This window comes from Sesamum indicum, linkage group LG7 (genome assembly GCF_026168435.1).
Source record: "Sesamum indicum cultivar Baizhima isolate 11 linkage group LG7, ASM2616843v1, whole genome shotgun sequence".
Lineage (NCBI taxonomy): Eukaryota > Viridiplantae > Streptophyta > Magnoliopsida > Lamiales > Pedaliaceae > Sesamum > Sesamum indicum.
The window spans coordinates 15,033,826-15,054,611 of NC_142663.1; the positions used below are offsets into that span (position 1 = coordinate 15,033,826).

A 20,786-nucleotide genomic window follows, 5' to 3' on the forward strand; every position below is an offset into this window, starting at 1 on the left:
GACATTTTAATAAAAAACACATCAGAAAAATGCAAAACACAGGTAAAAAAATACCTTTATATACATAAAGAGCGAGTGTAATACACATTCCGTTAAAAACTAACGAAATGGGTGTTTGTTGCTGAGTTTTACAAAACACATATGGATTTTTAGCCTATTTTTAAGATTAAAGAAGTTTTTAATCGATTTTTTAAAATATAGAGAATTTTATGCATTTTGTCTTAATTTTTTTTGTAATGTATATTTAAGTAAAAGAGTATTTTAACTACTAAAGCCGGCGATTTATGGTTGTAACTTTGGTCCTACAAATGCGGCAAGGACGAATCCACAAAATATGGAGAAAATACAAACATCCAATCAAAATCATCCACGTGGGATGAGGTTTTCCGACAAAACTCAATGACTCGACCGTTAAATGCCAGAGGATGAACCCTACAATTCCTACGATTGATGCATCCACAGCATTGTACACTATACTCAAACTATACAAAAAAGTGAAAAACCCATTCGGTAGTACCCTTAGTGTCCTAAATGTATGACTCTTCGAAGCGCACTGCGGGAAAAGCATTTGCGTGCAACTTTCCCCCTTTGAATCTCTCTCCTGAACCTCCGCATATGCTTCCCGCATCTTCGTCTTATCCTTCCGCCACTTCCAAGTCTTTTTTCGCTACAAAAACACACACACAGGAAAGTGGAAACGCACACCTTCTCTCCCTCTAATGGCGCGAACGAGTAGTACGCCGGTTTTACACCACAATAATCCTCTCTTCACCTTGAATTCCAAGCCCTCTCACTCGCTCTTCTTCTTCAAGAGCTCGTTTCTATACTCCAATTCTCTCTCTTCTTCTAATTTTTCCCCGCCGATTCAGTTGCATTTACTTAAGCAGTCGCGGAATTCTTTATGTGCTCCTATCGCGCGGGTCTCCACCGCGCCGGTGGAGTACGCGCCTCCTGCGCCGGAGTTTGACTTTGATAAGGAAATTGCCAGGCTCAGGGCGCTGAGAGAGGCTCTAGCTAGTTGCGGGACGTTGGTGGAGAAGTTAAGGACGATTGACTCGGATTCTAGGGTTAAGTCTTTTTTCAAGTCGTGGAGGAACGATTTTGGAGGGGTGAGTTTGAGTGATTGTGATTTGTATTTGCTGAAATGCGTGGTGGCCGCCGGGCAAGAGCATGTGTTGGGTGAATTTGGGGCGGAGTTGGCAAATGGAGAGATTGAAATAGGAAGGAGTTATATAAAAAATGCACTCTACGCTTTGGCGGAGATGATTGAGAGTTGGGATGTGGATGGCGGGAGTAGAGGTCATGGTTTGAAAGACGAAGAGAAAGCGGCGTTGAAGTCTCTGTTGAAAATGCTTGGAGAACTTGAGCAGTTCTATGATTGCATTGGTGGAATCATCGGGTTGGCATTGCTGATTATTTATTTGTTGCTTTGTTATTATAATAAATGCCATATGTGTTTTTTGATTTATACATCTGTTTAATGCTTTGCATTCGGGTAATTGAGGTTAGTGTAATAAATGTACCTGGAAAAGTATTTAGTTTCACTGGATTCAAGTAATGTCCGCAACTGAGTTATATATCAGGAAGACGTGTTTTTGGGTTCTTCACATGTCAATGCCATTAATCTCGTACCACAGTTTGTTTGTACTGATGATAGAAATTAGCCGTATAGGATATTCTGAGTTGCTATGTTTCTATGACAAAGTTTAGACAATTAAAATAGAGTTCATCAAACCTAGGCTTTGACATCATTTGATTGAAGTAAATCAATGCTTTCTTATGGCTGTCAGTGTTCATTTCCGCCACTTGACATTTTCTTTCATGTGTTTGCCCTTTACTTACATTTATTTGTTTGACTTTACTGTTTGTATTACAATACCAACAAACTGTTGTTGCCACTCTCTTCTTAGAAGGGCATGTTTCATTATTCTCTTTCAATTCAATTGAAAAGTATTTTAGTCTCTTTTTTGATGTTTCATTTTGTTGTTCCTTGGGTGTTACATCTATAGTTCTTAACACTTAGTGGAGCTTAATGTATCATTGAGGAGATGCCATTTGCATAAATCTCCAAAATTGTTCATCATTTGCGGCTGGATGGACCATGCAAGAATACTCATTGTAAGGATAGCAATAAGAGTTATCTAAAGAGCACAGTTGCTTCACCTGCTGTAATAATGACCATGGCACTTTAACACTCAAGGTGGCAGCAGAAAAAATATAGAGCTGTGGCTTTTATAGGCTACTGAACCAACTTGTAACTTTCATATCAAACTTTTTGATGGTTGGAGAAATAGCATGAACACATATGGGATTAACTTTTGAGATGACCAACTTAAGTGTGTTCCTATTACAGATATCAGGCGACAGTCTTAGAGCTGCTTGCTCAATCAACACATGAAGGGCAAACCATTAATTGGTCTGAGCAAGCAGGTATGTTATTGAAATGCCAGTTTGTTGAAATTCACTCCCCTTCTGTCCTCGATCTTTCAGAAGATATCGAATATGCATCTCAAGCCGCTCTTTGGGGAATTGAGGTCAGTGCATATTTTTGTTTCTTCCTGAGCTTAGAAATCTGGATTTATTGTTATGTATTGCAATTGTTAACCCATTTTCAGGGTTTGCCTGTCTTAGGAGAAATTTATCCTCTGGGAGGGTCAGCAGACAGGCTTGGCCTGGTTGACCCTGAAACAGGTGAATGCCTTCCTGCTGCAATGCTTCCTTACTGTGGGCGAACTTTGTTGGAAGGCCTTATAAGAGATCTTCAGGTATGTTATCTTTATTTATCTAGCAGAGAAATTTTGTTTATGCCTATGTTGTTTTAAGGTAAATGATTGCTTGTGAAACATAATGGTCCTGAGGGATCTAAAAATATCCAATTGTGATCTAAATGATGAGAGATTTGTACTCTGCAAGGCTAGAGAGTTCTTGTACTTCAAGTTGTATGGAGAACAGTGCATCACCCCTGTTGCAATTATGACAAGCTCAGCAAAAAACAACCATGGGCATATTACTTATCTTTGTGAAAGGTTCGGATGGTTTGGAAGAGGAAGATCGAGCTTCCAAATTTTTGAACAGGTTTTGATTTGGTGCCGACGTTTTTCTGATGTTAATACTCAATAGGTTCCCTTTATTGGTTACGGCATATTGTAATGTTGTTTGTCAATTGCTAGCCTCTTGTTCCAGCTGTTACTGCTGAAGATGGGCAGTGGGTTGTAACAAGACCATTTGAACCTGTGTGTAAGCCTGGGGGTCATGGTGTGATTTGGAAACTGGCCCATGATAAAGGGGTTTTTAAATGGTTCCAGAGTCACGGAAGAAAGGGAGCAACTGTTAGACAAATCAGGTTAACTTCATTCTTATAACTTTGCTTTCAAATTTTTGAAACTGGATAGTACTGACACTGAGACTTTACAGTAATGTTGTAGCTGCCACAGATTTGACTCTGCTGGCTTTGGCTGGAATTGGTTTGCGCCAAGGAAAGGCAAGAACTTAATCTCTTACTATATCTAGTTTCGTATGTGGCTCAAAAGCAACTGTGTGACATGTGAAGGTGTATTAGGTGCAGTAAGATTTCTAAGCAAGCTTACAGAGGGGTATCTAAGATGTGTTACCTTTACTAGGATTGGCAAAGAAATCTGAAGGTCACAACTAATTTTTACACTATTCTTTCTCTTTCTCCAAACAACTGCCTTATGGATTCTATTTATCTTCTATGTTTGGGGCAGGACAAACACCAATGCATTCCTAGCTATATAATGAGTTGTTTTGTGCACTGTCAAATGCTGATGATATTGTTGCCGCAGTTCTATTAGTTACATTGTATTTGTGCTAGGCCATACTGATCCTAATAATACGTGCTATCTTACAATCGTCCACCACTAAGAGGTGTTTGTTTTTAATGTTTTGTTACCCCCTGAGGGAAGATGGATAGTATTCGATTCATGGTTACTGCTCAGCAACATATATTGCATTTAGACTTCTGAAGTTCTTTATGGATACTTGTGGTAGCAAAAAGCTGGATGTTTAATACAAAATCAGCACTAATATGTTTTGGTTTATTTCTTTTCAGAAATTAGGATTTGCCTCATGTAAACGTAATTCTGGGGCAACAGAAGGCATCAATGTTCTACTTGAGAAGAAGAATTTAGATGGAAACTGGGCATATGGCTTATCCTGTATTGAGTACACTGAGTTTGACAAGTTTGGTATCACGGCTGGGCCCCTTTCTCCCAGCGGGTACTTTTCTCTCCCTCGTACCCTTGTTATGACTGTGATACCTTTTCCCATGTGTTTGTATTTTCATATTATGATGTCTTTTCTCGTGTTACACACTTTAACAGAGTATGTTTTTAACGTTTTTCCCCCATGAAGTAAATTTTTATTGATTGTTAAGGTCACTTATTGATAGATATACTTAGTTTCTAAAGTATATTACTTGTTGAAATCTTTGTGGCGTGTTAATCATTTAAGTACTTGTTAAACACTTGTTTTTCTGCATTGAAGGTCCAAGGAAATTTCTGACTCATTAATCATGGCAACTCTAGCATTATGCTTATGTCTTCCATGGTTTTCTATTTCTAACTTTCAATATCTTCCTTCTCAGAAGCTTGCAGGCAGATTTTCCTGCTAACACAAATATACTTTACGTGGATTTGCCCTCTGCTGAGCTTATTGGATCAAGTAAAAGTGAAAGCAGTTTGCCAGGAATGGTGCTTAATGTTAAAAAGCCTATTACATATATGGATCAATTTGGAATGAAACACTGGTACAAGCTTACAACTTGGAAATCTCTTTTTTAGATCAGGAAGACTTCTGCTTTAACTATGTCCTCACATTGGTGTCTATACGCATATTTTTAAAAAATTATTACCTTGTCGACATAACTTTTCCAGTTTTCTTTTTCTGGCTTATGGAAAAAGGTCTTGGTGCCAACCTTGGTCTATATTAATTTTCTGTTGAAGTGGTTTTTGCGTGGAAATATACTTGTTCATTTTTTTTAGTTTTGTGGCTGCCTAGATGGGTTATATAGGCTCTTAACTTGGAAACTTTCAGTGGAAAATTGGCAGATGTAATTATTTTTATCCAGTACAAAGTGTTGACCTTGATATCGAATTGAAATAAACCCCCATCAAGTGAAAAATGTGTTAAAGGTTTAGCAAACAATTTCTCACCCTTCATATATTTAAAGAACCTGAAAAGAAATATGCTTTATATCATTGTGTAAAAAGAGGTTATGTATGTGTTTCGCATGAGCAGTTATCATATTTGGTGGTTGCTCTTTATCCGAATGTAGAGCGACACTGGAGTATTCAATCTGGCATTTAACTGGGAAATGAAAACAAGAAGAGAAAAATGTAAAACAACTCATGTCAGGTATTAATTGAATATTGAAGCTTGGTCGCTTTCTTTTTAAGCTGTGATGTTTCAGCAGAAGATGTGGTTAGAAGTTGTTACATGGAAATTCATAATTTAAGGTCAAACCAAATATGGTTGCCTATTCACCAGTTACTTGAATTTTAGTTGTTTTTTTAAAATATCATCAATTACTAAGCAGAAAATGATAGATAATGTCTGTGGTTCCCCATAGACTTGTCACTTGTCCTGTAGCATTTGTTTGCATTTAAACTGGCAAATAGAAAATTGGCGTAGCTTCATATTATAAGTTTCACTGTTTTACTCAATCATATGACATTCACTAAGATCAATCTGTAAGCAATTTTTACCTTTTGACTTGTCATAGCGTTTCTGGAGGCCGTCTGGAATGTACAATGCAAAATATTGCAGATAATTTTGCCAACACCTATTCTTCTCGATGTCATAAAGGCGTAGAAGGTCAGGAAGATGTTCTTGCTTTGTAAATTCTTTTGGAGTTTCTGATATGTATTTCTGTGCTAACATGGGAGTTATTCTGGTTAAAACATTTGCAGATGGGTTAGACACCTTTATTGTGTATAATGAAAGAAGGAAAGTTACATCTTCTGCTAAGAAGAGAAGGAGACATGGAAAGTCTCTGCACCAGGTCCTAATTGATTAACAGTTTGATACTACTTTTTGCATAAAGGGCCAGCCATGATTTCTACTGGAAGACTCTCACTTTTTTCCTGATCATGCTTCATTTTGTTATACCGATAACTTTCCGTTTGCAAAGAAAACTTGCTCTAGATAGCTTTCCACCTACTATTTTACAAGTTTCTTCTTACTAAAGTGCACATGTTTAAGGACTTTTAGTTTAACTTCTCATTGCAGACTCCAGATGGTTCTCTGTTGGACATCATGCGTAATGCTTATGATATACTTTCTCATTGTGAAATAACAATTCCGAAGGTAGATTTGAGATCTGTTTTGGTGTTTTCCTTAAGAATTTTTGAATTATATCAGAATACTTTCTCATCCAACATTATCTTTTACGCTTGAGATTGAATGCATGTATATTCTTTTCCCCCCGTTTTGCAGGTCCAGGGTAATGAAGAATATGTTAATTCTGGACCTCCATATCTCATCCTCCTCCATCCTGCTCTTGGCCCCCTTTGGGAAGTCACCAGACAAAAGGTAAGTCAAATTTCTTCTCACCGATTCTCTTATGCTATTGGCATGTGTTAGCTGTTTGTAGATCATGCTTTCAAGCGAAGCTCCTTAGGATTTGGAGATGAAGACCAGATATAGTTCTCTGATTATATAGAACTTTTTGTCTTGTATTTTGTTCAGAATAATGTAGTGACAGTGATCCACCTGGATTATTGAACCGCCTCTTCTTTCGGTCTATCTTGTTTGCCAGTTTCGTTGTGGTTCCATTGCCATGGGTTCTGAGTTGCAAATAGAGGTTGCAGAGTTTCTGTGGAGGAATGTTCAGGTATTATTCTTGTAAAAGAATAAGTGCCTGTTTCATTTACTTTTAACCAGTGAGTCTCGCTTATTGCAGCTTGACGGAAGTTTGCTCGTTTTGGCTGAAAATGCTGTGGGCTCAATTGAAATCAATGAAAATGGTGAACCTATAATACAGTATGGAAGGAGGTATTGCTAGAGTCACTCGTTAACAATGGAGACGAATAGCCATGAATTATGCCTTCCTTAAAAAGAAGTTGCTATGCCCTCCCTAAATAAAGTTTCATTTACACAGGTGCGCTAGGTGCAAATTAGAGAATGTGAAGATACTGAATAATGGAATAGATTGGAGCTCACGTGATAATGTTTACTGGAAGCATGACGTGCAGCGGTTCGAGGCCTTAAAGGTGATACTGCATGGAAATGCTGAATTTGAAGCAACGGACGTTGTAATACAGGTTAGTATGGTACTTCTATTGGTAATGTTTTAGTTGTCGTTCTTGTACTGGAAGTATTTTTCATATACCACGGTCTTGCATTTGACATTTGACAACCTACAACAATATCATTATTGGCGAAGAATGACTATCGATTTCTGAACTTCTATTTGGCAGTCCAAATATTAGATAAGATCTAATAGTAGTCAGAGTTGGGACAAAGTTAAGGATTGCTGGGTTTTGTGGGATTTGTGGATTTTGACACTTCTGAGAAAGCTATTAAGACTTGCAATGTCAAAATGATTTGACTTATTTGGGAACAACATAATATTTTGGAAAGCATTTGTCGGAAAGCATCCCGTGAAAGACTAAAGAATGAGCATGTTCCTGAGTCGTACAAAGTTGTGCCTATTGAAGTGAATGGTGCCAGAACTCAATTCAGATAGTTTGAGCTTTTCTAAAGAATGCTTATATATGCTGCAGCCAAGAAAGTTGTGATTAATTCCCCGTAGTTTCTGTACATTGGACCTGTAGGAAGTGGTCCATATAAATCCATGTGTAATAAGGTAAGATAAACTTTAAGCATGTGTGTTCAGATTTTGGAGATGATTCCTAAAGAAATAAAGTGGAATGCGGATCATATATCATATCCAGGTTTCAGTTAAGCCTTTGTTTTAGTTGGTTGTGCTGTATTGGGTGAATGTCTGCGGAAATCATAAATATAATCCATTGAAGATGGTTAACATGTGATTTTTTCTAATTTCTTCATTTTCTAGTGTAGTTGATAGGTCTCCAGAAGTAAGCAGTTGCCTGCAAGTGTAAGCAAGGTAGCAGAGTGATTAAGTTTGGAAGAAAGTCATTGTGCCATTGAATTTTTAATTGTAATTTTAACCTTACGGGTATTTGTCTGAGACATGTTTTTAGATTTCTCTTAAACTCTTGGTATGCAAAATACTGGTATTCTGGTCTTTTGGGTATCTTATATATTGTCCCAGTTATGCGCCAGAGTTTAGAGTTTATGGTGTAGTTATGCACTGGGAAATTACAGTGTTCTTCACTTTTGAGTCTGAACAAGTTCATGCAGATCTCATTATGAACATAAGTGAAGTCTTTAAAATGTTTAACTATAGATTGGTTGTATAGATTCATAAGATTTCATTTATCTTTTTGTGTGCAGGGCAATTATGTTTTCAATGTCCCAGACGGCCACAAAATGCAGGTTACATCAGGAATTTCAGGTTAACCATAGATGTATTTGGCGTATATGGTTTCCATTTTTGCACGCTTTTCTCATTCAATGTTTTAGCATTCCATTATATTTTCACTCAAAATTTATGTTGGCTACTGAACCATCTGTCCTTTTCACATGCTATATCGTTTATGTGATATAATGGAGCATTCAATTATTGATCTTCACTTGAAATACAGCTTCAGGTTAACCATAGATGTATTTGGTGTATATGGTTTCCATTTTTGCACGCTTTTCTCATTCAATGTTTTAGCATTCCATTATATTTTCACTCAAAATTTATGTTGGCTACTGAACCATCTGTCTTTTTCACATGCTATATCATTTATGTGATATAATGGAGCATTCAATTACTGATCTTCATTTGAAATGCAGCTTCCCGTACCCTCGATTACTGTATTTATTATTTTTCTAGGATGTATAGTACTAATGACGTCTAGTTACAAGTGCAACTTGCATGTGGTGAAGCATTTGGATATCTTCACCATTGAAAATAACTGGAAATAATAGGTCTCGGCATTAGGTTCTGACATACAGTGGTAGAATATTGTTCTCTTTGCCAAATCTGCCACCCTTCATTTTGTAATATATTGCAAATCTTTTATTCTTAATTGCTATTAAAATTTGATGTTGCTATTGAATATTTGTCGGGCATGCCAATTGTGTAAAATATTAGTCATAGACTTTGTGTTAAGAAGTATGTTAACTTTGGACTTGGGCATGAAACATGCCATTAATACAGATATAGGATGATTGTCAGATTCTTTATAGAAACTACATGATTTTTACAGTGTTAACTATGCAGAATATTGTGCATGTTCAAGAAAGAGTGTATGCCAATATTTGATAGACTTGTAAGGGAGAAGGAACATCTGATTAATTGGCTGGTAAACGGTAGTTATGGTTTACTTAAGGACTTGAAGACAGCATTATTATGGCTGCATGTTGGGGAGAAATGATAACATGATAAAGTAAATGCTGGAGTAACATATGTCAGCAGCACTTTCTCTATTGGGGTGTGATTACCTGTAGTGTTAATGACTTTTTATCAGGTGGTAGAGAGCTGTATCATTTTAAAAGATAAGGCATGTGTTTAGGTGTTGCTCTGTGCACAAGTATGCTCTAGGTAGTGAAGTTAAAAAGAAAGTCAACTATGCACCAAGAGGGTACGAAAGACTTCTGTGCAAAATGATGTCCTGCTGAACTTTCTGTGGTGTATTGGGTATTCCGAGACTCTGTTTCTGCCTAAGCCAACAAGAACGTTTGTTGAATCCTTTTCACTCATTTAACATTTTACTTTACCTCTATAGTGAATTATTTCCCATGTAAAGCATACTACTAACTCTAGTGTTTTATTGGAAATTTACTCCAGGTTTAGACGTCCAGTTGAAGCCTATTGAGGAGGATTTGATGGATAGTGGAACCTGGTTTTGGAACTACAAAATAAGGGGCACACACATTGAATTAGAATTGATAGAGTTGTAAAGACCTAACCTTCCACAGCCTTCATCGTGTGAATCATTGTTCACAGATAACGCAGTGGTCTCAGATAGTTGGTTCAGCTGCTTGGTTGAACAGAAGTTGAACCCATTTTCAGAATCATATCCTATTGTAATAAGTTGAGTGCTAGTATGACCAGAGGGTCAGAGCTGCTGATCTTGTAATTCATATGTAAATTTTGTTAAAGAACAAGGCCCAAGTAATATAGTGGTTACAGTCTTTCAGTTTCACCTCATGACAGTTCAAAATGTAAATATTAGGTCCTTTATATATTTCATACACCAGTTTCAATTGTCCAATGTTACTATATTCTTTTAGACTAATTAGATAGCATCTCAGTAAAGCAATTATTCACTCCATGTGAGTATGGAGATAAGGCTTTCATGAGTTGATTTTTTCTTCCATGAAACGCTTTTGATTCTTTAGTTAGCTGCCTAGCATTCATGCAAAGTCACAGATATTATGGTCTGCATGCACTTGTTGATCAATCTAGCACGTGCAGGCAAAACTCATGTAATATTTTCCATTGATGTAGCAGTATATGATTAACAGGATGAGAATGAGCATCATTTTAAACAACTCCTTTTTACTAGTAGAGAAAACATAATCAACTTCCAGCGTACTTGCTACAAAGAGAAACAAGATTGAAATGCCAAAATGATGTATTCTTGTTCTTTCTGTATGACTTTTATACCTGATTCCTTTATCTAAGTTCCTTGCTCGAGTCCTCCAGCAGCAACCTGAGTGTTCAAGGTAACATTTTCCACGAATCAAGTTATTCATTTGCTGATCTCTATCTGGTGACTCTTTCATCTGTTTATGGTTGTTAGTCTTTCAAATGTGCAGTCCCCAAACTTGGGCTGCAATCTTTGTGCAATCAAGGATAAGGTATGTACAGGCTTATTGCCTTTTCGTTCAGCTTCATATGTTCCACATTCTGTCTTATGTCAGATGCAAATAAGAAGACACTGTTTGTCATATGCAACATACATCTTTTATCAGTTAATGTTGCTATACAATTGCATAGGATATTTTTTGGACAGTGGCCTGATTCAAGTTTAGCCAGAAGCACAGAGGGGTATATTACAGTAACAAATTGCAGCGTCTCCGTTTATTTACACAAATTATCATTGCTAATGAATTTAACGTGCATCATCCAATAGGATTTGTCACTTGAGAGCAGCATCTGTTGAGTATTCTGAGCAGAGCATCAGCCTTTCGACGAGCTTTTGGTGACCCATCAGTGGTTAAGCTTTGCAGAGAAGGGACGCTGCGTGGATTCATCAACAGTCTCCGTGCAACATCCTCTCCCCCATCCTTACAGAGCCCCAGTAGAAGAGTAATTGAGTTCTCTTTTCCCTTGGAAGATCCAAATCTCAGAAGATCAATAAGAAGGGGTATCAGATTCCTGCTCTTCCTTATCTCTTCCAGTCCTTCAGGACATCCCAAAAGAAGGGCGAGCACTGCTAAGGCGTCATCCGTGACACCTGCCTTATCATCTGTCAACAGATTAATGAGCAAAGGAATTGCTCCTGCAAGTATTACCTTGGCTCTATTGACATTAAGAACTGCAAGGTTGAAGAGTGCTGTTGCAGCATCCCTTTTACCTGCTGGAGTTCCTTCTCCTAGGAGCCCGACCAAAGCAGGAATAGCTCTTGGGTGAGCACCAATAATTACTTTGTAGTCATCAATTATAGACAGGCTGAAGACTGCTGCTGCTGCATTTTCTTTGGCCTCCATCGTTCTTCCCGATTGCAGAACATCTACCACATTGTCAATTGCTCCAGCAGCCATAATTAATGTCTTGTTGTTCTCATTTATTGAAAGGTTAAGTAAGGCAGTGACTGCATTTTCCTGGATTCTGGAGTCGAGAGAACCCAGCAAAGTTACCAGAAATGGAATGGCTCCTGCCTCAGCGATTATTCTGCGGTTCTCCATTCCAGTTTTTGCAAGTAACCGAATCTCATATGCTGCCTGCCTTTGGATATCTGGTGATCCTGTTGCTAGTTTCCCTACTAAAAATTCCGCTGTCATTTTTACAGCATCTACAGCAGCTTTAGTTGCAGAAATATGATCGATGACAGTCTCAGAAGATCTTTTCTTACTAGTGGTTCTCTCTAGCTCTGACGATGATGTTGAGTCCACAGTTGGGATGTTGTTCTCCTGGCACCATTGGTGTATCAGACTTCTCAATGCATAGTTGGGTATGAGAGCCATGTGGATCAGCCTTTGCCCACTTTTCGGACATGTGTGATGTCCTGAATTTATCCACTGCGCTATGGAATTCCGATCATAAGTATGCCCTGATGCTACAATTACAGGGTCCTTCATCAAGTCCAGTGAAATTGGGCACCGGAATTCATCAGGTATGTTACACACCATGGACTGAGAAAATGATTGACCATGGCGACTGTTCATTGGCATTTTGCGCTTCTTCAGATCCTCGTGAGTCTTCATATGCTCATCCCTGCTGCAAATTGTAGTTTTGGACAGTGATATCAAGGATATGAGGTTGTTAATATTAGAAACCACAAGCAGCCCACCTGTGCCTGCTTGCTTCTCAGCTTCTGCCGCCAGTTTTGAAATCTCTTCTTCAAATTCCACCGGGCTTCTTAGACCAATGCCACTTAAGACGTCTCTAATTTTTCTGATATCAAAGAGCCCTTTGTTCTTTCTGTTCTTTTCGCTCATGAGGGCTATCAATTGGACAAGCTCATCCCTTCTCTGAATCTCCCTGTGGTCGACAAATAACTGTGCTCTTTTCGCTTGCTTGTGAAGAAGCTCGACTTGCTCTCTGGTATCTGCTGTTAAGTCAAGCAAGCTCAGAGGCAAAATATCCAGTGCTCTTGCCATCTCTTTCACCAATGAGTAAAACTGATTCGAGATGTATTCTGTTTGCATGAGATTCCAGAGGACACTACCTTCTCTGCAACTGTCAATCAGAATCTTCACTTTTCTGATTACCGAGTAAAGCTCGGTCAGGCACAAGATTGAAGATGGCGGAAGTGCTTTATCCGTGTCTTGGACCTCTTCAAACAACGACGAAAGCAGTCTTGTCCTTCTCATCATTGTTGAAATATTTTTCATCTGCAAGAAGGCGACCTTTTCCGTTGATGTAACTTCATTTGAGATGTGGATCAACGACTCCAGCAACATTCCTGATGGAAGAAGCCCTGAAGAAACCATTGGAGGTGGTACAATGACATCCATAACTGCTCTGTTTATTGAGAAACTCGTTGATCGTTGCTTTCTTGCATGACTTAGTACTCGTTCCGGGTATAGAAGTTGCCTGGAGAAATCGTCTTCATTTCGCTAAAACTGTTATAATAATATGATAGCCTATCGACCCTTTCTGTTTGTACTTTCTGTGTAGTTGACAATAATATGGCTGATGCGTAGAGAAGTTTGAAATTCTGGACTGCTGCCATTTGGAGCGCATACCGGCCTGCAGATTAGTCATATACCCTTGCAGTTATATATTCATTTCAAACATAAACATTTGATTTAAATATGCTAGTTGACGAGATCATACAGATGCAAATTAGGATCTGCTCTATTGATAGTAATTGTTTATTCAACTAGTTTGAATTGTTAAACGCGTATTTTGGACTCTTGTTATGTGTACTGCATTGCCAAATCCTAACGAAACCTCTATATTAAAATACAATATGATACGCCTGATTCATGCATGCCAGTCTTGGAGCTTCATGTAAGAGGTAGAAGGAGAATGAATTCTCTATTTGGATCCTAATTATTGCTGAAGTTTTCATACTAGGAAAATAATGAGTATGTGGAGCTTATTGAGTTGAGCTTTGTTAATTTTAAGTCCTGATCATAACTTAAAAACATGGGATAATTACACCATTCTTTCCGAGATTTGATATAATATCTTTGTGGTTTGAGAAATACATCAAATATCTTTGATGCTTTTCTTCCGCCCAACAATTAATAGATTCATCCGCTAGTCAAATATTTATAAAATTTAATCAAAATTCATATTTACCCCCAGATTGACTTAGTACTGACTTCAGGACAAATAAATTATTTCTGGCCAGATTATTCTTATACATTTTTTCATGTTTATGCATGTGATGAGGTAGATTTTCAATCTTATGAAGGTAGTTTGATTAGAAAATGATTGATTTGACCTACAATAAATTTATAAATTTATTGGAAGTAAATATGAATTTTTATTCAACTTTTTTACTGATGTTAGCAAATTTCATGAACCTTATTGATAGACGGATTAATTTGTTGGATAAAGACAAATGTCATGGGTATTAGGTATAAATTATAGGAGGTTTGCATGGAACACTAAATTTTAGAGGAAAACGGTGTAATTAAGCCTAATAACATTGGAGCTCCATGATGCTTATGTTAGACTACAAGACAAGAATGCAGTTGAAGACAAAAATTCAAGAAAATCAGCTAAAGTATGCTTATAAAATGCAATACGTGTGCAATAATATCACACGTATACTTCTTATAATTGAAACAATAATCTTTCTTTTCAGGTCATTTATGTTAAATTTAAATTAACGGAATTTTTTTGTGATTAAGGAAAGATTTTTTAGATTTATACGTATATACAATGAATAAAAGGAATATATATGAAATAATAAAAAATATAAGAAGCAAATTACATTATGCATGAGGTGGTGACAAGCACGGCTAGCTAGTGGCCTCTCCTCTTTGTTGGGACACCACAAATAACAAATTATTTGAACAACTTTTATCTCTAAGTGGGACTCTTTATTAGCATTATTTGAACAACTTTTATCTACTCGAAGTGACCCTTTTTCACCCTTCTCTTTTACTTCACTTTTTCTTTTTTTTTTTCTTTTCTTCGTGTTCTATTTGTACCAAAAATCAACTTTTTTTAGAGAAAAAAAAAAGACAGAAAAAACATTTTCAAGTAACCGACAACCCTTGGTTATGTTTATTTTGATGACTAATATTTTTTCGTTCTTTTTAAAATAATTTATAAAAAAAAAAGAGGACTATAGTGTGCCTCCATTTCAATCAAAATAAATAAGTTCTCATGTAATTGCTAATGTCCGTCATATTTTAAAATAATTTGAAAGTCAAATGCAAGACATATAGTTTCCATCATGGGATTAAACATTAGATGATGAGATCCTTAAATTATGCTAAGATTTCCACTTTTATGCAGGAATCGACTTTGAACCATAATTTTCTTGATTTGTCTTTTCGAGACAACTTTTCTTCAACCCAATGTTGTGTGAAACATGTCATCAAACTTTGGTTGATGAGTGCACATATATAGGACCCATTTAATTTAGTCTCATCATGCCACGAACAATTGTTCCGTCCGCTTTCTTCTTCAACTATATCATATTCCATCATTCCTCTTTAGACATTTCCATCATTCTTCCTATTTTCCAACCATTTCCTTTTTTTAAATTTTCAAGGTTGCAATATGGAATTTAATGATATTGGGTCAGTTGAATTCCATCAAGGTTTTTTTTTTAATTATTATAAATCACATAAAAAGGAGAACATGCGAAGTAATAATGTTGTTATTTATTGATTTGACAATTTATCAAACTGTTGAGCAAAATAATCTCTAAAATTACTGCTTTAGTTAAATTTTCGCATTAATTGTGTCTTTAGTGACTCTCATAATACACAAAATCTCAATTTTGACCTCATACTAAAACACCCCGACATCATTTAAGAATTAGGTAAATTACAAAAACCTCTCTATTATCCGAGAAATTATAAATACCCCCTTATATTAATGTTCGCATAACAACGAGCCCATTTCATTAGTCACTGTTAAGTTTTTATTCAATTTTTATAATAAATTGACCAAAATGCCTTTTTAAATTATGAGTTATAATTGTTTTTTAGAATTTTCTAAGATCTTTTTATGAAGTAATATGCCCTACCTAGTGATAGCCAACTTTCAAATCTTTTTTCCACTTTCAAATGTGTCTTTTTTAAAATTAACAAGGATAAAGTAGTAATTTTTAGCTCACCATCTAGTGACTGTATAATTAATTTTTATTTTGAGAGAAATATTTGTAACGTCTCAAATGGGATATTTATAACCTTGTTAGACTTCATGATGGTAACTGTAATATACCTTAAAATTTAGTTTCCGGTTTGGGGCTGAGGCCCATAAGTACTGATGATAACACACTCCGAGTAAATAAGAGAAGCTCAGGCATGAAGAGCTATCAAGAGCAACCTCGTTCAAGCTCTTCTTGTGCAGCCTGCAAGTTCTTGAAGAGAAGATGCACACCAAACTGCCAATTCGCACCCTATTTTCGTTCCGACGAGCCGAAGAAGTTTGCCAAGGTACATAAGGTGTTCGGAGCTAGCAACGTGAGCAAGATCCTAAACGAGGTGGGCGAGGATCAGAGAGAAGACACAGTGAATTCCCTCGTTTATGAGGCCGAGGTGAGGCTCAGGGATCCTGTCTACGGCTGCATTGGCGCGATAGCGTTGTTGCAGCATAGGATGGTGGAGCTACAACATGATCTGATTCTTGCACGAGCTCGTCTTGCTAGCTATGTTGGCCACCGTTCGTTGTTTCTGGATGATCATGGGGGTTCATTAATGGCTCCTTTTCTCGACATCCCAGAGTCCAATTCACTGCCATCTGATCAGTTTGGTCGATTCCATTTTCCGTAAATTTGTGTGCGCGCAGGTGTTTGTGTTGTCTGCAGGTGTTTGTGTAATGCACTATTGGATTTATCATGAGAAGATTAATTTTGAGAGAAATTTTAAGGTTTGGGTTTGTGTAAGATTGAGGGCAGCTGTGGAATATTGAACATGAGTTTGGGTATGGTTTAAGGTTTCATTTGTTAAAGATGTATACGAGGATGGATTGGTTTCTACTGTACTTATCCACTATAATTCCTTTGACTTCTCCTCTCTATACATATTTGATGAGACACACACACACAGAGGTGTTTTAGTTCATTTTAGAATTGTAGGAACCAACATAAAACTCTGGAATTGGTGTTTAGTTTCTAAATGAATTATGGCATAATTTCTACATTATATGGGTTCATCTTATATTTTAGTATCATGTTCAGCATTTCATTAATGGATGAAGTTTCAGGATCTGGATCTTATGTCACAACGTTTCTGTTTCATCTTATATTAAACTTTACTATGATAATTAGATGTACTAGAGATACTTTTTCTTGAGCTACAATTTTCCCATGTCTTCATTTTTGTTCCAGTAAGCAATGGATCAAACTGAAAGGGTCCATCCCCCTACTATACCACTTGGAAGGAAATCTGGCCAACGCACTGCAATCTATCTCATTACATATAATGCCACTCAACTATCTTTTGGCTTACCCATGTCAAAGTTGTTCCAATTATCATATTTTTCACAACTTTGAACTGATCATAAATTACAAAAGCGACTACTGTATACTAATTATCTAAAAATGGGGGGGCAAGCATACAAAGAAAGAAAATTTTTAGCCATATATATATACAATATAGTTATTATATAGTTGGTAATTCTTTTTTAGTTCGTACTGCAAGCCCACGACAAATATCGTTTAACTGGTTATGGTTCAGTCAAATCTATTATACATTGCAAATTTGGCTCTAAACCCTCCAATCCATCGGCAATTGGCAAACCCCTTTTCACCATCTCCTCAACCACCACTTTGGCCTCTGCAATTCTCTTCATATTCTTCAACCTACGCCCCAGAAACAAAAAGTTCTCTGCATCCAATTTCTTGTCCCTGCCGGCGAATATCCCCACGAACTCCAACGCCGCCCTATCACAGCGACATCGCAACATCTCGCTTATAATGTGCGTATATGTGGAGAACAACGCCGGCACACCATCCTCCACCATTCTCCTCATCAGCACCAACGCCGCCTCCACCTTCCGCGCCCTACACGCTCCTTGAACCAGCGCGTCGTACGTCATCGAGTCAGGCCTCATCCCTTCTGCTTCCATTTTCACCAACGCCTCCGCGGCGGAAGCCACGTCCCCGACAGAGCAGTGCGCCGATATGATGTAATTATACGATGTCAAGGCAGGGCGGACGTTGCACGCGTGCATCACATCCAACACCCGCCAAGCGGCGGACATCTCCTTCTTCCTCGCTAGCGCGTTAAGTATGGGGTGAAACGTAACTGCCGTAGCTCCGTACTTCTTCCTCGCCATGGTCTCCGCCACACGCAGGGCATCCGTCGTGCGGTACAATCTCGCGAGCTGAGCCACCACCGCGTCGTGCGCGTGTTTTCTGGTGAACCAATCATCGATGACGCCGAGACTTTGCAGGAGCTCGTCAAGCACGGAGGGATCTATGGCGATGAACTGGAAAGTATTGTTGGTGTTTAGGAGTCCATCGCTCATGCGCCTCGACAGAAGGTGGCGCACGGCGGCGAAGTCTCGTTTGCGGCCGGCGGCGTTGATTAGATCGTCGAACTCGGCGATGGATAGAATTGCGTTAAGGTTGGAATTGGGGCTTTGGGTGCTGAAGCAACGGGCAGCCACATTGTAAATCGGCAGCGAGAGTATGCAATTGTTGTTGAGCCTGCGAAGAGCTAGCATTTGGATTAGGGTTTCCGCAGAGGAGGAGAGTGGCAAAATGGGCATCAACCAATAACGAAGAAGGATTTAATGGGCTTAGGGTCTTGTAAAGCCCAATTCTTAGTTTATGGGCCAAATCCCCAGAGGCCCACAGTCCATTGGGCCCCACATTTTACTTAGCTTTGAATATAACAAATAACATCCTCTTTTGATTTTTATTTTTCTTATTTTGCCATGTTGAAATTGAAACTTCAAAACTTTTCACTCCATAAGAGGTATTAAATTCGATCTCATCTATAATTATCTAATTGCTTATTTAGTAGTTTATTGTTTATTGTCTTGCTATGGGCCCATTTTTGTATCTATTATGAAATTACCTAAAACTTGACATGACTGACGTGACATTATAGTATTTTCAATTATAGAAAATATTGATTCACATCAATTCTTGCAGATTTTCATTTGACTCTAAATATTAAAATCAAACATTCAAACACAAACACAAATTTCCTCAAATGTCACTCAATGTTATATTAAATTGAGTACCAAATAAAATCTTACTCTATAAATTTTTTTGGCAAATTTCAACAACTAAGTCTAAAAGAAATATTTAATATTTACAAAACAACATTTTAAGAATTCTGATCTAAATACTATTGAAGAGAAGTTAATCTGTTAAAGTTCTATGTCTAGTTTATGGAATGTACGTATTTACATTTGTCGTTTACGGAGGTTCTCTCTTTGTTAGATAATCGTAGTTCTTTAATTATTTCATATACGTTCGAACTTTAAGTATTTTATCCATAATAAATGTCTCTCAGCGGGATTACTCTAATGTAGATAATATGTAAGTCGATATCTATATGTTACGTTAGAATGTTAGATCGCAGATTCTCACTTTAGAAAACTCATAAATAAACTAACGTTAGAGTTATCAATAATAATTATTATAAAGAACTTTATAACAACGATTGTTATAATATTAAAAGGTACAAATTTATACATGGATTTTAAGTCAAGATAACCTGAAAAAATGGACAACAAACATGAACTTCCTACATGCTCCCTTTCACTTTACATGAGAGAAAATTCTAGTCCAGATCGAGCTCGACAGAATCTAAATCAATTTTATGGCAAGAATTTTTCATAAAGGAGTTTAAAATTCATTTCATTAATTATGTACATTAACATTCTTGAGAATTAGGTCCAAATACATAAATATTCTGTTTTTTACAAAATTATAGATACACTCCTGTGGGGTGTTGGTGTAATGTATCTTGAGGATGTTTGTATAAATTTTTGCTGTTAAATATGGCGTGTCGTTGTATTACAACAACCACCTCAATAGATCATTGTAATTATATAAAGAATGAGATGAATTTGTGTATTTGAATCTAAATTCATAAAGTGTCAATATGATATGTTTTGGATTAACACATTTTCCCAATCCCTTCTTACATTGTTCACAGCAGGTAAGTTTAGTATACGCAAATATTTTGATGTGACAATTTATATTTGTTGATACAACACAAAGGTTAGAATTCACAAGGTTGATACATATTATCTTTTCAAATTATTAATGGTGAAGCTCAAAACATAAAACCAAAAACAATTTTTGAATAGTTAAGGAGAAGAATGGTAATAAATTTCTAAACCCCATTGAAATCTTACTTTGTGAAATGAAGATTTTCAACAAAATCACATTATTAACATTCGAAAGTAAACCTTATATCATCTGAACAAATACTACTAACATAAAGTAAAATGACAGGAACCTGATCGAATAACTAACACAAGATAAACAAGATTAAATCGATCAAATCCCTTCAAATATATAGATCAATTCCCTATCACATGTGCAAGCATCACAAAACACATAATTGTCCGTGTTTCCAACTGAAGCCAAAGCATTTGTCTCCAAGAACCTATGACGATCATTGGTACAACAAGTTGGTCTGCCATTTAACACCTTAGGATTTCTTGTCTTGGCTGACCTCAAAAACTTGATTAATTTTTCACGGTAATATTTCACTTTTTCTCTGTACTCCACTGAGCTCTTCATTGCACTGAGTAACGTAACTCCTCTTTGTTTAAAGTCCTTTCCACTTAATAATAGAATGATGGTGATAATGTAATATGCTCCGACGTGGCCTAAACTTGCAGATTTGTTCAAGCACACAAGGGCTTTGGCTAGATTATTGCAACTGAAGTACTCAATCTGAAACAATTTGAACATAATTCT

General features: G+C 37.0%; 4 protein-coding genes across 8 annotated transcripts; 2 read left to right on the top strand and 2 right to left on the bottom strand.

Moving 5' to 3' along the window:
- Nucleotides 1-593: 593 nt before the first annotated feature.
- UGP3 (UDP-glucose pyrophosphorylase 3) lies at nt 594-10,307 on the top strand. 5 transcript variants are annotated; one of them, XM_011086579.3, is made up of 17 exons: nt 599-1,399; nt 2,354-2,534; nt 2,616-2,765; nt 2,914-3,075; nt 3,171-3,343; nt 3,415-3,481; nt 4,070-4,236; nt 4,607-4,765; nt 5,741-5,832; nt 5,928-6,019; nt 6,247-6,324; nt 6,454-6,549; nt 6,776-6,850; nt 6,920-7,011; nt 7,118-7,280; nt 8,437-8,497; nt 9,881-10,307. In XM_011086579.3, exons 1-17 carry the CDS (start codon nt 720-722, stop codon nt 9,991-9,993), a joined length of 2,601 nt encoding a protein of 866 aa, XP_011084881.1. In that variant the 5' UTR covers nt 599-719; the 3' UTR covers nt 9,994-10,307. The 5 variants fall into 5 exon arrangements, 2 of the variants coding, with proteins under 2 accessions (XP_011084881.1, XP_011084880.1); XM_011086578.3 differs by having other exon boundaries at nt 602-1,399; nt 4,604-4,765; XR_016066283.1 differs by lacking the exons at nt 8,437-8,497; nt 9,881-10,307 and having other exon boundaries at nt 594-1,399; nt 4,604-4,765; nt 6,901-7,011; nt 7,118-7,135.
- Nucleotides 10,308-11,160: 853 nt separating this feature from the next.
- On the bottom strand, nt 11,161-13,218 carry LOC105167027 (U-box domain-containing protein 1-like). Its single transcript, XM_011086583.3, has one exon. It carries the CDS (start codon nt 13,216-13,218, stop codon nt 11,161-11,163), a length of 2,058 nt encoding a protein of 685 aa, XP_011084885.1.
- A 2,888-nt stretch (nt 13,219-16,106) lies between these two features.
- On the top strand, nt 16,107-16,902 carry LOC105167028 (LOB domain-containing protein 21). Its single transcript, XM_020695542.2, has one exon. It carries the CDS (start codon nt 16,201-16,203, stop codon nt 16,666-16,668), a length of 468 nt encoding a protein of 155 aa, XP_020551201.1. The 5' UTR covers nt 16,107-16,200; the 3' UTR covers nt 16,669-16,902.
- Nucleotides 16,903-17,357: 455 nt separating this feature from the next.
- On the bottom strand, nt 17,358-18,698 carry LOC105167029 (Tetratricopeptide repeat (TPR)-like superfamily protein). The gene has a single exon (XM_011086585.3). It carries the CDS (start codon nt 18,608-18,610, stop codon nt 17,564-17,566), a length of 1,047 nt encoding a protein of 348 aa, XP_011084887.2. The 5' UTR covers nt 18,611-18,698; the 3' UTR covers nt 17,358-17,563.
- Nucleotides 18,699-20,786: the final 2,088 nt, after the last annotated feature.